The sequence below is a fragment of the Setaria viridis genome, chromosome 3, assembly GCF_005286985.2.
Source record: "Setaria viridis chromosome 3, Setaria_viridis_v4.0, whole genome shotgun sequence".
Lineage (NCBI taxonomy): Eukaryota > Viridiplantae > Streptophyta > Magnoliopsida > Poales > Poaceae > Setaria > Setaria viridis.
The window spans coordinates 35,655,360-35,667,675 of NC_048265.2; the positions used below are offsets into that span (position 1 = coordinate 35,655,360).

The 12,316-nt window shown below is 46.2% G+C and overlaps 1 protein-coding gene and 1 pseudogene across 1 annotated transcript; both read right to left on the minus strand.

The window, feature by feature from the left end:
- Positions 1–7,701: 7,701 nt before the first annotated feature.
- On the minus strand, positions 7,702–8,826 carry LOC140222248 (uncharacterized). Its single transcript, XM_072292419.1, has 2 exons — positions 8,305–8,826; positions 7,702–8,217 (listed from the first exon to the last, which is right to left on the minus strand). Exons 1-2 carry the CDS (start codon positions 8,824–8,826, stop codon positions 7,702–7,704), a joined length of 1,038 nt encoding a protein of 345 aa, XP_072148520.1.
- Positions 8,827–9,464: 638 nt separating this feature from the next.
- Positions 9,465–10,803, minus strand: LOC140222249 (protein ALP1-like; annotated as a pseudogene).
- Positions 10,804–12,316: the final 1,513 nt, after the last annotated feature.

The window sequence follows — 12,316 nt, forward strand, 5'->3', positions numbered from 1 at the left end:
TAACCTCATATTGATCAATTTCTTTGACTAATACGAAACATAGCATCCAAGAAACTGTAGCTCAAACATATATAACAAATACATAAAAATGAAAAATTTCTCCATTGTACCTTATTCTAAATATCACAAATTATTCTAGCTCTAAAGCATAAAACTTAGTATACTAACCATGTATCAAGGGAGGATGAAGTTTCTAACCTTTAGAACACTTGAATGAGTGAAATCCCCACGAAATGGTCAAAAATACGGCAGCACCTTCCCTATTTTGCTATGAATGGATGAAGCTTGAGCTAGAGGAAATGGCTCGGGCAGCAGGAAGAAGATGCCTGATTTATAGGAGAGAAGCTAGTACTGGGTGGAGGCTTCACCCGGTACTAAAGGTTGCACATTAGTACTGGTTGAAGCCTCCACCCGATACTAAAGGCCCTCAGGCACATTAATACCGGTTGGAGGCATCAATTGGTACTAATGTGCAAAATTTAGTATCGGTTGAAGCCTCCACCCGGTACTAAAGTGTAACGCCCGTAAAATTTACCAACCAAAATCACTAGCTAAAAATCGCTTTCAAATCTTTCACCACTTGAGCTCTCTAAAATTCAGCCTTCCCAAGTTCGCCGTCCCAGCACCGAAGCCGACCGCCGTCCATTGGTGTTCCCATTTTATCTCTCCGCGAGTCACGCCTCATGTTGGACGGAAGACCACCGCGCGTGCCCGCGACCGTTCCCGCAATCGCCGCCATCTCTCCCTTTTTCTTCTCTTTTTCCTTCCCTCTTTTCCTTCCTTTTTCTCCCTTTTTCTTCTCTTCCTTATTTCCTTTCTTTTCTTCTTCTCTCTTCCTTTCTTCTTTTCTTTTTCCCTTCCTCCCTTTTTCTCTCTCATGTATCGCACCTTGCTTCCTTTTTTTTCCCTATCGCATCCATACATGCACCGATATTTTTTTTTTATTTTCTTTCTTCCTGGCCATGCACACAGCACCCGGCTGGCCCCCTACATGCGCACATGCGCCCCTGGTGCTAGCCCTGCATGCACCGCTTCTGGCCCCTAGCATGCAGCTTGATTATTTTCTTTCTTTCTTTTTCCTGCAGCATGCTCCAGTGCCTGGCCTTTCCTGGCCTCTTGCGCGTGCGCTCCCTACTTCGCGCAGCTGCTGCACACCACCGCCTACACCCAGCCCCACCCCGTGCACCCAGCCCCACCCCGCGCTGGCCCCTGCCGCTCCCTCGCACACGCGCCCATCGCACGCAGCCCGCGCTCACCCCTAGCGCGCTCGCCTTCTGCTCGGCCGCGCCTCACCAGCACACCACCGCTACTGCACACCATGCACACGGCACGACGCCGCGCCCAGCTACGCCCTCGCCTCCCCAGCTCACCACCGTGCCACGCCAACAGCTCGCCGACAATGCCCGACCACGCCGTCCACGCGCATCGCCGCTCGAGCACGCCACCGCATCCCTGTTTCGCCTCACCGCGCGAGCCTAGCCCCGCCACACCATCCACGCGGAGCTCCACCTCGCCACGCCACCGCCTTGTGCTGGCCAAGAATCCTGGCTGCCATTAACGCAGCTCGCCTGTACGTCGTCGTCGTCTTCCCCGGCCATCGGCTATAAAAGGGCCAAGCCCGGCTGCCCCTCTCCACCACGAGCTCGCTGCCCTCCCTTGCTTCCTCCCTGTGCATCTCCCCACCTGCGCCCAAGCGCCGCCCCTTGCGCCCGACATGCCGCCCTCGCCGGAGCTCCGCCCACTCCTTGTCCACCGCCGGCCTCCTCGCTTCCCGTCACCGATTCGATGAGGTGAGCGCACAAACGGAGTCCCCACGGCCTCCTCTACCTTCCCCCACCGCCAACCTTCGCCGCCGGTGAGCCTAGGCCGGCCACCCCTCGCCCGGCGCCCCTCCACCAACTCCCTGTAACGCACGGTATAGAGGAAGAAGAAACCCCCCCAATTTCGATCTAACCCCCTACTTCTTTCTATTCGCGAAACAGGCCTCCCACCTCTCTCAAAGTTTCTCTCACAAATAAGCCCTTCCACCTCCCAAAAATATTTACAACCAGATCCCTGGTTCTCGCATATTGGTCCTAAGCTTTGTTTTAAGCCCCAAATACACCGTTATCTCATCATTTCATGCGCCAAACCTCGTCCGATTGATCCCAAATTCGACCACGCCCTTCTCTAAAATACTTCCACCGAATCATCTCCAAATTTCATGAAAATACTCATTCTTTCTATTTTCCGTTCGCATTCTTTGTTTAAGCTCAACGGATAAAGCTTTAATTTTCTTTTATTCATTGTGTGCTCATTTGTGTGTGCCGTAGATCGCCACTACGGGAAAGCTAAAAATTGCCGAGTGTATTTTTTTTGCCGAGTGTTTTTTTCGAGCACTCGGCAAACAAGCTCTTCGCCGAGTGCCAAGCCAAAAACACTCGGCAAATCGGGGCTTTGCCGAGTGTCAAATAAAAAACACTCGGCAAACCACCCTCTTTGCCGAGTGTCAAAAAAAACACTCGGCAAAGAGGGAGGTTTGCCGAGTGTCAAAAAAAACACTCGGCAAAGAGGGGGGTTTGCCGAGTGTTTTTTTTTTTGACACTCGGCAAAAAAATAATTTTTTTTCCTCTTTTCACCATGAAATTTTTCTACTCCCCACATACAACATGTGGTACTCCATGTTAAAATTTGGTATATTTTTGGATTTATTTGCTATATTTATTTAATTAATTGCATTTCAAGGGAATTTTTGGTATAAGTCAAATTTGAACTGCAAGTGATTCAAATTATGGAACAAAATAAGTAGAAAAATGATATTCATGTTATTCGGCCCAATTTGAGACTTGACCCATGAAATGACAAGAAATTTCGAACATCTTGTTCAGGAAACATGACCACGAACGTGTGGAGTGGTATTTTTAAATTATAAAAAAACAAGCAAAGTCTGAAAATCATGAGATTTGTCATGATGTGATGATATCATAGGTGGAGGCTGTGGAAAAAATTGAGAATGTTTTGCACATTTCGTCACGTACGATGTTTACAAACCGAAGCATTTCAGAAGAAGAATAGTAACGTTGAGAAGGATTGCATAAGATTTTGAGTCAAAATGACGGTCGAGTTTTGATTTGACTACAAAAATTTTGTATAGTCAATAGAGAATGTATATTATTTCATGTAAATTTTTGACAATTTTTTGAAACTGTTGGATATTTTTACATTTTTTTAAAAATAGCTTTGCCGAGTGTCCTAGGTTAGACACTCGGCCAACAACCCTTCACCGAGTGTCCTAGGTTAGACACTCGGCCAACAACCCTTCACCGAGTGTCACCCTAGGACACTCGGCGACTTAAGTCCCCGGCCGCCAAGGACTTAAGTCCCGGCCGCACCGCACCCGGCCCCCTCGATCTTCCTCTCTCCCCCCCGTCACTACTCCCACCCGTCCCCCACCTCTTCCTCTCTCCCTCCCGCCGCCGCCCGGCGCCCGGCCCCCGGATCCGCCGCCGCGCGGCGCCCCTCCACCGGATCTGCTTCCGCGCGGTGCCCCTCCACCGGATCTTCTTCCCCGCCCCTCCCCTCTGTCACCAGCGGCGCCGCCCCCGGGATCTGCTTCCCCGCGGCCCCCCCCCCCCCCCCGAATCTGCTTCCCCACCCCTCCCCTCCGTCACCGGCGGCGCCCCTCCCCGGATCCGGCGGACTCCGTCTCGGCCGTCCGGGGAGCCCACCGAGGGACGCCGCGGAACTGTCCGGGAGCGGCGGCGGCCTCCTACACCACCACCAGGGCTCCATCGGCGGCATGGTCGAGGCTCCGGTGGTGCCTGGCTAGAGCAAAGCAGCGGCGTGTGGTGGTGGCTGACGGGGGCGTGTGGTGGTGGCTGGCGTGGGGGCGTGTAGTGGTGGCTGGCGCGGGGGCGTGGTGGCGGCAAGCCGGTGCTGGCAGCGGCGGGTTTCATGGCGTGGCGGGAGGTAGTGGCGGTGGCTGGCGGCGGTGTGGATGGTGGCGGCGGTGCTGGTGGTGCGGCCGTCGGTGTCGGCGTGCCATTTTTTTTATTTTTCTTGAAAAAATGGTTTGCCGAGTGTTTTCTGGGCACTCGGTGAAGCTTTTTCCGAGTGCCCAACAAAAAACACTCTGTGAAATTACTTTGCCGGCGGGAATTTTACTGTGTGCCAGATGCCGAGTGTAACACTCGGCGAACTTGTTGCCGAGAGTATTTTTGGTTTCGCCGAGTGCCCCTGGCACTCGGCATACCACCTGTGTCCTGTAGTGCGCGGAGTACTCAAGGAGGAGCAAGAGGAGAAGTTTGACCACGAGCCCGAGCCCGAAGACCAGCACCACGAGCAAGAACTCCTGGAAGGCTTTGAGGACGGCAAGTCCAATCTCATCCTTTCATGCATATTTACCCCAGTTTTTCAAACACAACCTATTAGCCTATTTTATAAAATTGCATATTATTTTTCTGCTGAAACATGGTTGGATAGCCACCCCTTGATTGTTATGATTATTCCTTGATTGTCCTATAATTATCTCTAATATGATTTGCTCTGTTTGGACAATAATTACTGCTAGAATGCTTCGGACCTTATTACTCAATTCAATCATGACTACAATGTGTTTTGTTAAAGAATAAATGTGTGAGTGTTTTTAAAAAGGGAAAATGGGTTTTAGGAAATAAAGGAAAGAAATGCTTAGATGAGATGGATGGGTGTTTCATGTGTGAAATGCCAAGAAGTTGGGCTCGTACCTTTTATGGTTGAGCAAGGTTGGGAGATATTCATCTTGTCACAATTAAGGACCGAGTTGATGTGTCATCTTGCCTAACCCAACCATCGTGCAACCACTCGACCGTTGTATGCGGCAACGACTTAGCATAAATCCCACTAGCTACTCTGTTAGTCATCAAGAGAGCTGGTGAGCAACGAGAGATCATGGAGAAGGAGTAAGATCTTTGTGACTTAGGTTCCGGTTAAGACCTTGTTGGTAGGTCATTAACCCCTTGGTTGCTTCTGTGTTGTCTAGTTAGTCTTAGCTAAGGTGGGTGATGGCTTTGATAGGATCTGCACCGACACCAAGGTGATCGTGATGTGGTACCCTACTTGTGGGTAAAGTGTACACCTTTGTAGAGTTAAAAACTATCCGGGTAGCTGTGTCCACGGTATTGGACGAGTTACGGCTTGGTCACATAACTAGTGCTTGGAGATGGATTGTTTTCATGACGTGTTTTGGATTTTGAAAGTGTCCGATGATTGTGCCGTGAGCTACTGCGAACGGGGAGTCCGGTAGCATTAAAACTTGGATCCTTTGTGTGGGATCAACCCCACTTACTGATTCGGTTACTAAAGATTGCCTGCGCCTGTCCATTTGTGTAGGATCCTTTGTGTAGGATCAATCCCACTTACTGATTCGGTTACTGATTTGGTTACTGATTGTGTAAGATCCTTCGTGTAGCATTAAAACTTGGATCCTTTGTAGCACCGAACCCTATCCGATTGCCTGCACCCGTCCATTTGTGTTGCACATTTATCCTTCCAACCGGAGTTTGTCCCGTGTAAACTAATGCGTTAGAAAATGTATGGCTCGGGATGGAGCTAGGAAATAAGGGTGTGATTGGTTGTCTTCCCTGAGGAGCCGGGCTCGCACTAGGGAACCAGGCCGGCCGGAACCAGGATCTAGGGATGCAATGGGGTCGTGTTTGGTTGTCATTTGAGTTGAACCAGGCTGTGAAGATACGGTGATTGGTTGCACGTATGAACTCGGAATTCAAAAAACAGACGCTATTTGGTTGGTCGCATAGAGGCGGTTCCAATCACCACTTGCATTGAGGAGGTGAAGTTACCTAGCTGAACATAGTTGTTGAGGAAAGTAGAGTTTGTAACTAAACTAAAATTACTTAGACTTTGAAACTAAAATCACAATTATTACAGCTTGAACTAAGATAATTAAAGCCTCTAACAACATGAACATATATTTATAGTCCCATTGAGCATCGTTGATAATAGGTCGAGGTTGCGCCGGTAGCTCGTAGGTTGAAATTTTGCACCATGAAAAGCTTGCATCGCTTCGTCTTTGGTCTTGTACTTCTTGTAGCATGCTCCCTTGAATCCATTCACATGATTATGGCAAGCCTCCCAGGTAGAGTAGACTCCAGTTTGACGACCAACACTGACAACGTACCACGCCATGTGTTCTAAAAAATGGACAAAACAAAGTATCATTGGCCTTACAAATAACTTGACAAGAAGTGCTCAATTTCAGATAACAGAAATGACATATCATTGGCAAAGGGCTAATGCTCAGCTTCAGGAACAGATTAAAGGAAATAGCAAAATGACAGAAATTAGCACAGAACAAAGTACCATTGGCCTTACAAATAACCAGACAACACATATCATTGGCAAAGGGCTAATGCTCAGCTTCAGGAACATATTAAAGGAAATAGGAAAATGACAGAAATTAGCACAGAACAAAGTATCATTGGCCTTACAAATAACCTGACAAGAAGTACTCAATTTCAGATAACAGAAATGACATATCATTGGCAAAGGGCTAATGCTCAGATTCAGGAACAGATTAAAGGAAATAGGAAACTGACAGAATTTAGCACAGAACAAAGAACCATTGGCCTTACAAATAACCTGACAAGAAGTGCTCAATTTTAGATAACAGAAATGAACTTATCATTGGCAAAGGGCTAATGCTCAGATTCAGGAACAGATTAAAGGAAATAGGAAAATGACAGAATTTAGCACAGATTATGCATTAGATGAAATCATGTTGCAAAATGACAGCATTTAGCACAGATTATGAATTAGATGAAATCATGTTGCAAAATGACAGGATTTAGCACAGATTATGAATTAGATGAAATCATGTTGCAAAATGATAGGATTTAGGACATAATTGAGATAAATGACTGAATCAGGAATGTACTGATCAATTTGAAAGGGCATAACCTCATATTCTGAATTATTGTAAGTAGGTACCAAAATGACAGTAATTAGGACATAATGTATATAAATGAGTGCAACATGAATGAACTTATCATTGGCAAAGGGCATATGCTCAGATTTTGAATCAGATCAAAGCATGTACGAAAATGACAGAAATTAGGACATAATTGAGGTGAATCAAAACAACAGCAACATGCTTAGGCAGCACAACAAGTACCTGCACAAATCAGGAGCCATATGCCCTGAGTAACATGAACTTATCACAGGCATTGGGCATATGGTCACAGTAACATTAGAACAACACAACAAGTAACTGCAGAAATCAGGAGGCATATGCTTAGACAGGCAATGACATGAAAGCAACAAAGCAACAGCAGCCACTAGAGCAGCATCATAGGCAATGGGCATTTGCTCAGAATCAAAATAACAATAAAGCAACAGCAACATCATTGGCAATGGGCATATGCTCATTCATCAACACAGCAGCATCATAGGCAATGGGCATATGCTCATTCATCAACACAGCAGCATCATAGGCAATGGGCATATGCTCAGTCATGACTAGTCAGTCAGTCATCACATCGGATGAATCAATGTTCAGTCACTAATCATCTACCAGGAGGCTACCAACAGAATAGGGTCAGCCTGACTGCACAAAAGAATGAAGGAGTGGACCAGGAGGCTCATGCACAAAAACAAGCCACCATCTGATCAGCAGTCACTGCACAAAAGAATAGTCACTGCACAAAAGTAGGCCTCTGCACAAGAGCCTCACTGCATGTAGAAGTGCTTTGCCAAGTAGGTCTTCAACCACAACATCCTGTGAGAACCATTTATCTTGACAAAAGCAGTACCATGAGCCTTGTTGCCAAGAAGGTGTTCATAGGCAGCCATCAGTTCTTCATCAGTGAAACCAGGCATGAACATGATAGCATCATAGAGATCAGGGTGCACATCCTCTACCTTGGTCTGAATAATGGCATTGGCAACATTGTTGACAGCATCAGTCATCCCAGTCATTACCAAAATGTCCCCCTCACTAAGCATGGACCTCTTCCTCTTGTTCCCTGCTTCTGAACCAAGAGGGCCAGCAGGTTGACACTTCCCTACCATATCATCCAGCTTGATGTGGTCATTCTCTGAATCTGCAAAGTCAGAAGGGGACCCCAAAGGTTCACTGGATCCCATAGCAAATTTCCCTGTTGCCAACCCATTCCCAAAGATCACCTCCATTTGCCGGTAGTTCTCAATGGGCTTGTTCAACAGTTCAGCATCCTTTGGGTGTGCCTGAAATCCAAACAACACATCATCAGTATATGCTCAGATAAATGTATAAATATTACAAAACAGATGAGTTAGTAAACAGAAGATTACCTGCACATGGCCCTTGTAGTGCTCATCCTCCAAAGTGATCATGAAGTTGTCATCATCCCACAGTGCACCACTAAGTTCTCTCAGCTTGATCACCCTGACCCACCTCTGTCTCGACTTCCTCAAATGGTTGTAGACCTGAGTCCCTATGACCTCAAGCCCTGAGAACTCATTCACACTCTTGGCAACTTGGTTCAAGTGCACTTCCTTGAACCCCTTGTCAGTTCTCACACCAGTAGAGATAAGTTGACAGAAGCGGCAAAGCACAAATGCAGACATCACATTAGTCCACCTCATAGCAGCCCTGGGTTGCTGCCCAGCACCACCAACACCTGCAGCCAGGCCTCCAGCAGCTGCGGCAGCCTGGCCAGTAGCTTGAGGTGCAGCCTGGCCAGCAGCTTGAGCTGCAGCCTGGCCACCAGCAGCTGCGGCAGCCTGGCCACCAGCATGGATGGCAGCTTGGGCAACAACCTCAGCAGCCTCAAGTTCCTCCAGCAGGTCAAACTGACCATTCACTTGTGCCATGTCCTAGTAAACATCATTGCATGTTGCCCATTGCCTCAGGAACTAGTAAAACATCATTGCATACAGCCCAATGCCTCATGTATGTGCAATAACTATAGAACAATGCATATAGAAACAAAATGCATATATCATCATTGCATATAGCCCAAAGCCTCATGAAAAACAACAGAATGCACATATCATCATTGCATATAGTCCAAAGCCTCATGAAAAACAACAGAATGCACATATCATCATTGCATATAGCCCAAAGCCTCATGAAAATTAACAGAATGCACATATCATCACTGCACACTTGTCCAAGCCTCAAAGTGAGAGAGAAGAAGGAATAACAGATCATCATAGCAATGTTGTCCAAGCCTCAAAGTGAGAAAGATAAAAGGAAACAAGATCATCATAGCATTGTTGTCCAAGCCTCAAAGTGAGAGAGAAGAAGGAATAATAGATCATCATAGCATTGTTGTCCAAGCCTCAAAGTGAGAAAGAAAAAAGGAATAACAGATCATCATAGCAATGTTGTCCAAGCCTTAAAGTGAGAAAGAAACAGGAATAACATAACACCATAGCATAGTTGTCCAGTGTTTGAAGGTACAAAGGGAACAGAAACATTACAACACCCTAGCAAAGTTATCCAATATCTACAAATGTGCATTACCCCTACTAGCCCACATTTGATTAGCCCATTCATCTCTAACAAAAGCCCAAGCTGCATTGTCATCAACAGGGACCCCATGTCCATTAACAGAATTAGGCTCCCATGTGGACTCAAGAGAAATAACATCATCAGGTCCATGCCCCAGAATCCAATTATGTAAAATGCAACAAGCAAGGACCAACTTCACTTGTGTCTTGAATGGATGAAAAGGTTTGTTGTCAATAATGTGAAATCTATTTTTGAAATCCCCAAAAGCCCTTTCAACCGTAACACGCAGACTAGAATGCCTCAAATTGAACAGCTCCCTTGGATTGGTTGGGTAATTTCTACCACCAAACTCATTAAGATGATATCTAGTACCCCTGTAAGGAGGTAGGAATCCAGGACGGCATGCATATCCAGCATCTACTAGATAGAACTTCCCTAGAAAGATTAGAAATAGGTATTAGTCCTAGAGTCAACTAGTTTGTAACTAGGTTTAAGGAACTAATCTATTTCATTACCTTCTGGAACCCTTAACCCATCCTCTCTCTCTAGTGCATCTGCTAGAATGGTGGCATCATGTGCAGAACCCTCCCAGCCAGCCAACACATAAGTGAACTTCAAGTCAAAGTCCACTGCGGCTAGCACATTTTGAGTTGTATAGTGTTTCCTCCCCCTAAATGCTGATTGCATCTTAGCTGGGACTCTAGCATAGATGTGAGTGCCATCTATAGCCCCAACACAATCCTACATAAACCCAACAACACTTAATTACAAAATTTTTACTCAATTATGCATTATTTCTGTCATAAGGATACTACTGTGTTACCTTGAAATATGGGTACCATCTTGAGCTGTTTGTAATCTTAAGAGGTGTCTCAGTTGATGGAGCCTTAATCATCTCATGCCTAAGTTCACCAATTGCATACAACACCTCTTTGAAATGTCTACTTACTGTCTCTACAGATCTCCTCCAACTTTGATGGATAACTCTAAACCTTTGGTTATGCCCAACAACATGGAGAAACATAGCAACTTGCTCTTCTACACTGCTGTGTATGGTATCTCTAAGCAAGTCCTTGCCCCTAAGCAAATTACATAGCCTAAAGAAAGGGGCTCTTCTCATGCGAAGCATGTTTACACACCCTACATCATTACAGTTATAAATTCTGTCCAAATTTTTTTTGCCTTTCCTCATCCATAGCACTTATTGGGGCATAACTAATCTGAGGACGTGAGGGTTTAGCCAGCCTAAGCCTATTTAGGAAGAATGCATACATGGCAGCCACTAGAGCAGCTGCATGAATAATAAGCATGCGTCTCTTGTCTTCAAGAGCCATCTATATGAATAACATGCAAAACAAGGGTCACTGACATGGGCAACAGAACCTCAGATCAACATATAAACACATCACTGCCATGGACAACAGAAGCTCACATAAATGTATAAACATCATTGGCATGGACAACAGAAGCTCAGATCAATATGTTAACACATCACAGGCATGGACAACAAGGCTGAGATCAATATCTAAACACATCATTGACATGGACAACAAGGCTCAGGTCAATATATGAAAACATCACTGACAGCAGAGAACATGCCTCAGATCACTATTGTAAAACATCAATGACATGGACAACAATAATAAGATCAACATAAAGACATCATTGACATGAACAACAATGCTCAGACCAATCTAAAAACATATCATTCACATGGAAAACATGCTCATATCCATATATAGGCATCAACATTATGAACAAGTGTGCTCAGAGTATGCTCACATATCAAACAACACTGGTACCAATCATTTCAACCACCTATTAACCATCGACAGCATGGTTTTAGGATAGCATGCGCATGCACAGAGGGGCAAGGGCTAGGATATTTTACCGCAAAAACAGGAATGGGGAGAACAGCGTGTGAGAGGACGGGGAACTCAGCTCCGCAACCGAACCACGAACAGATCAACGGCGTCCGGAGGAGGGGGGGTCTGATCGGGAAACCTAGCAACCAAAAAAATTATAAATCACTCAGAACCGAACCTAGTATCTCAGATCGGGTGGGGAAACTTCAAAAACTTACATACGAACCAGTAAAGAAATCAGATCGGGTCCTTCAACTCAAGAATCGTACCTAGGAACAACCGAAGAACTCAGATCCAGTGGGGGCCTGCGTATGTCACATAAGAAAAGCACCAGTCAGTGGGATCATCGAACCCTAGGGTTACGATTTTGACGAAATCCGAACAAAGGATGCAAAAAAACTTGCCTTGCCTAATAGATCCGTCAACAACTCCAACCTGCGAACCAAAAAAAAGACATGGGGGTGGTAGATCAGGCCTCTAGAGATCAGAAACAACAACGACAGGGGACAAGGGTCGAACCCTAACTTGCGAGCCGCCGGTGGAGGAACAAATCTGCGCGAGAGGGAAGGGGAAGGGGAAGGTGTCGGTGTTTTAGACCGGCAACCCGCCTAGGGGTACCCTAGGTGGTCTTTTATGCGGTAAGGGTCGTCGAGAATCAAGGAATCAATGGTGACACAAGGAACACGATTTAGACAGGTTTGGGCCGCTAGATCGCGTAATACCCTACGTCCTGTGTGTTGGTTTGTATTGAGTTGTGTTTTTATGTCTCTGAGGGGGGTCCCTGCCCGGCCTTATATACCCGGGAGGGCAGGGTTACAAGTCTGAGTCCTAGTCGGGTACTATTACAGAGTTCTACTCGGTATTGGCCCGAGTAGTTTTCCATAAACATACAAGACTAGTCCGAGAAGGATACGCCTATCCTTTCTGATCTTGTCCGAGTACGTCCCTTAGTGGGCTGTCCAAGGCCTACTCGTGGGCCTGG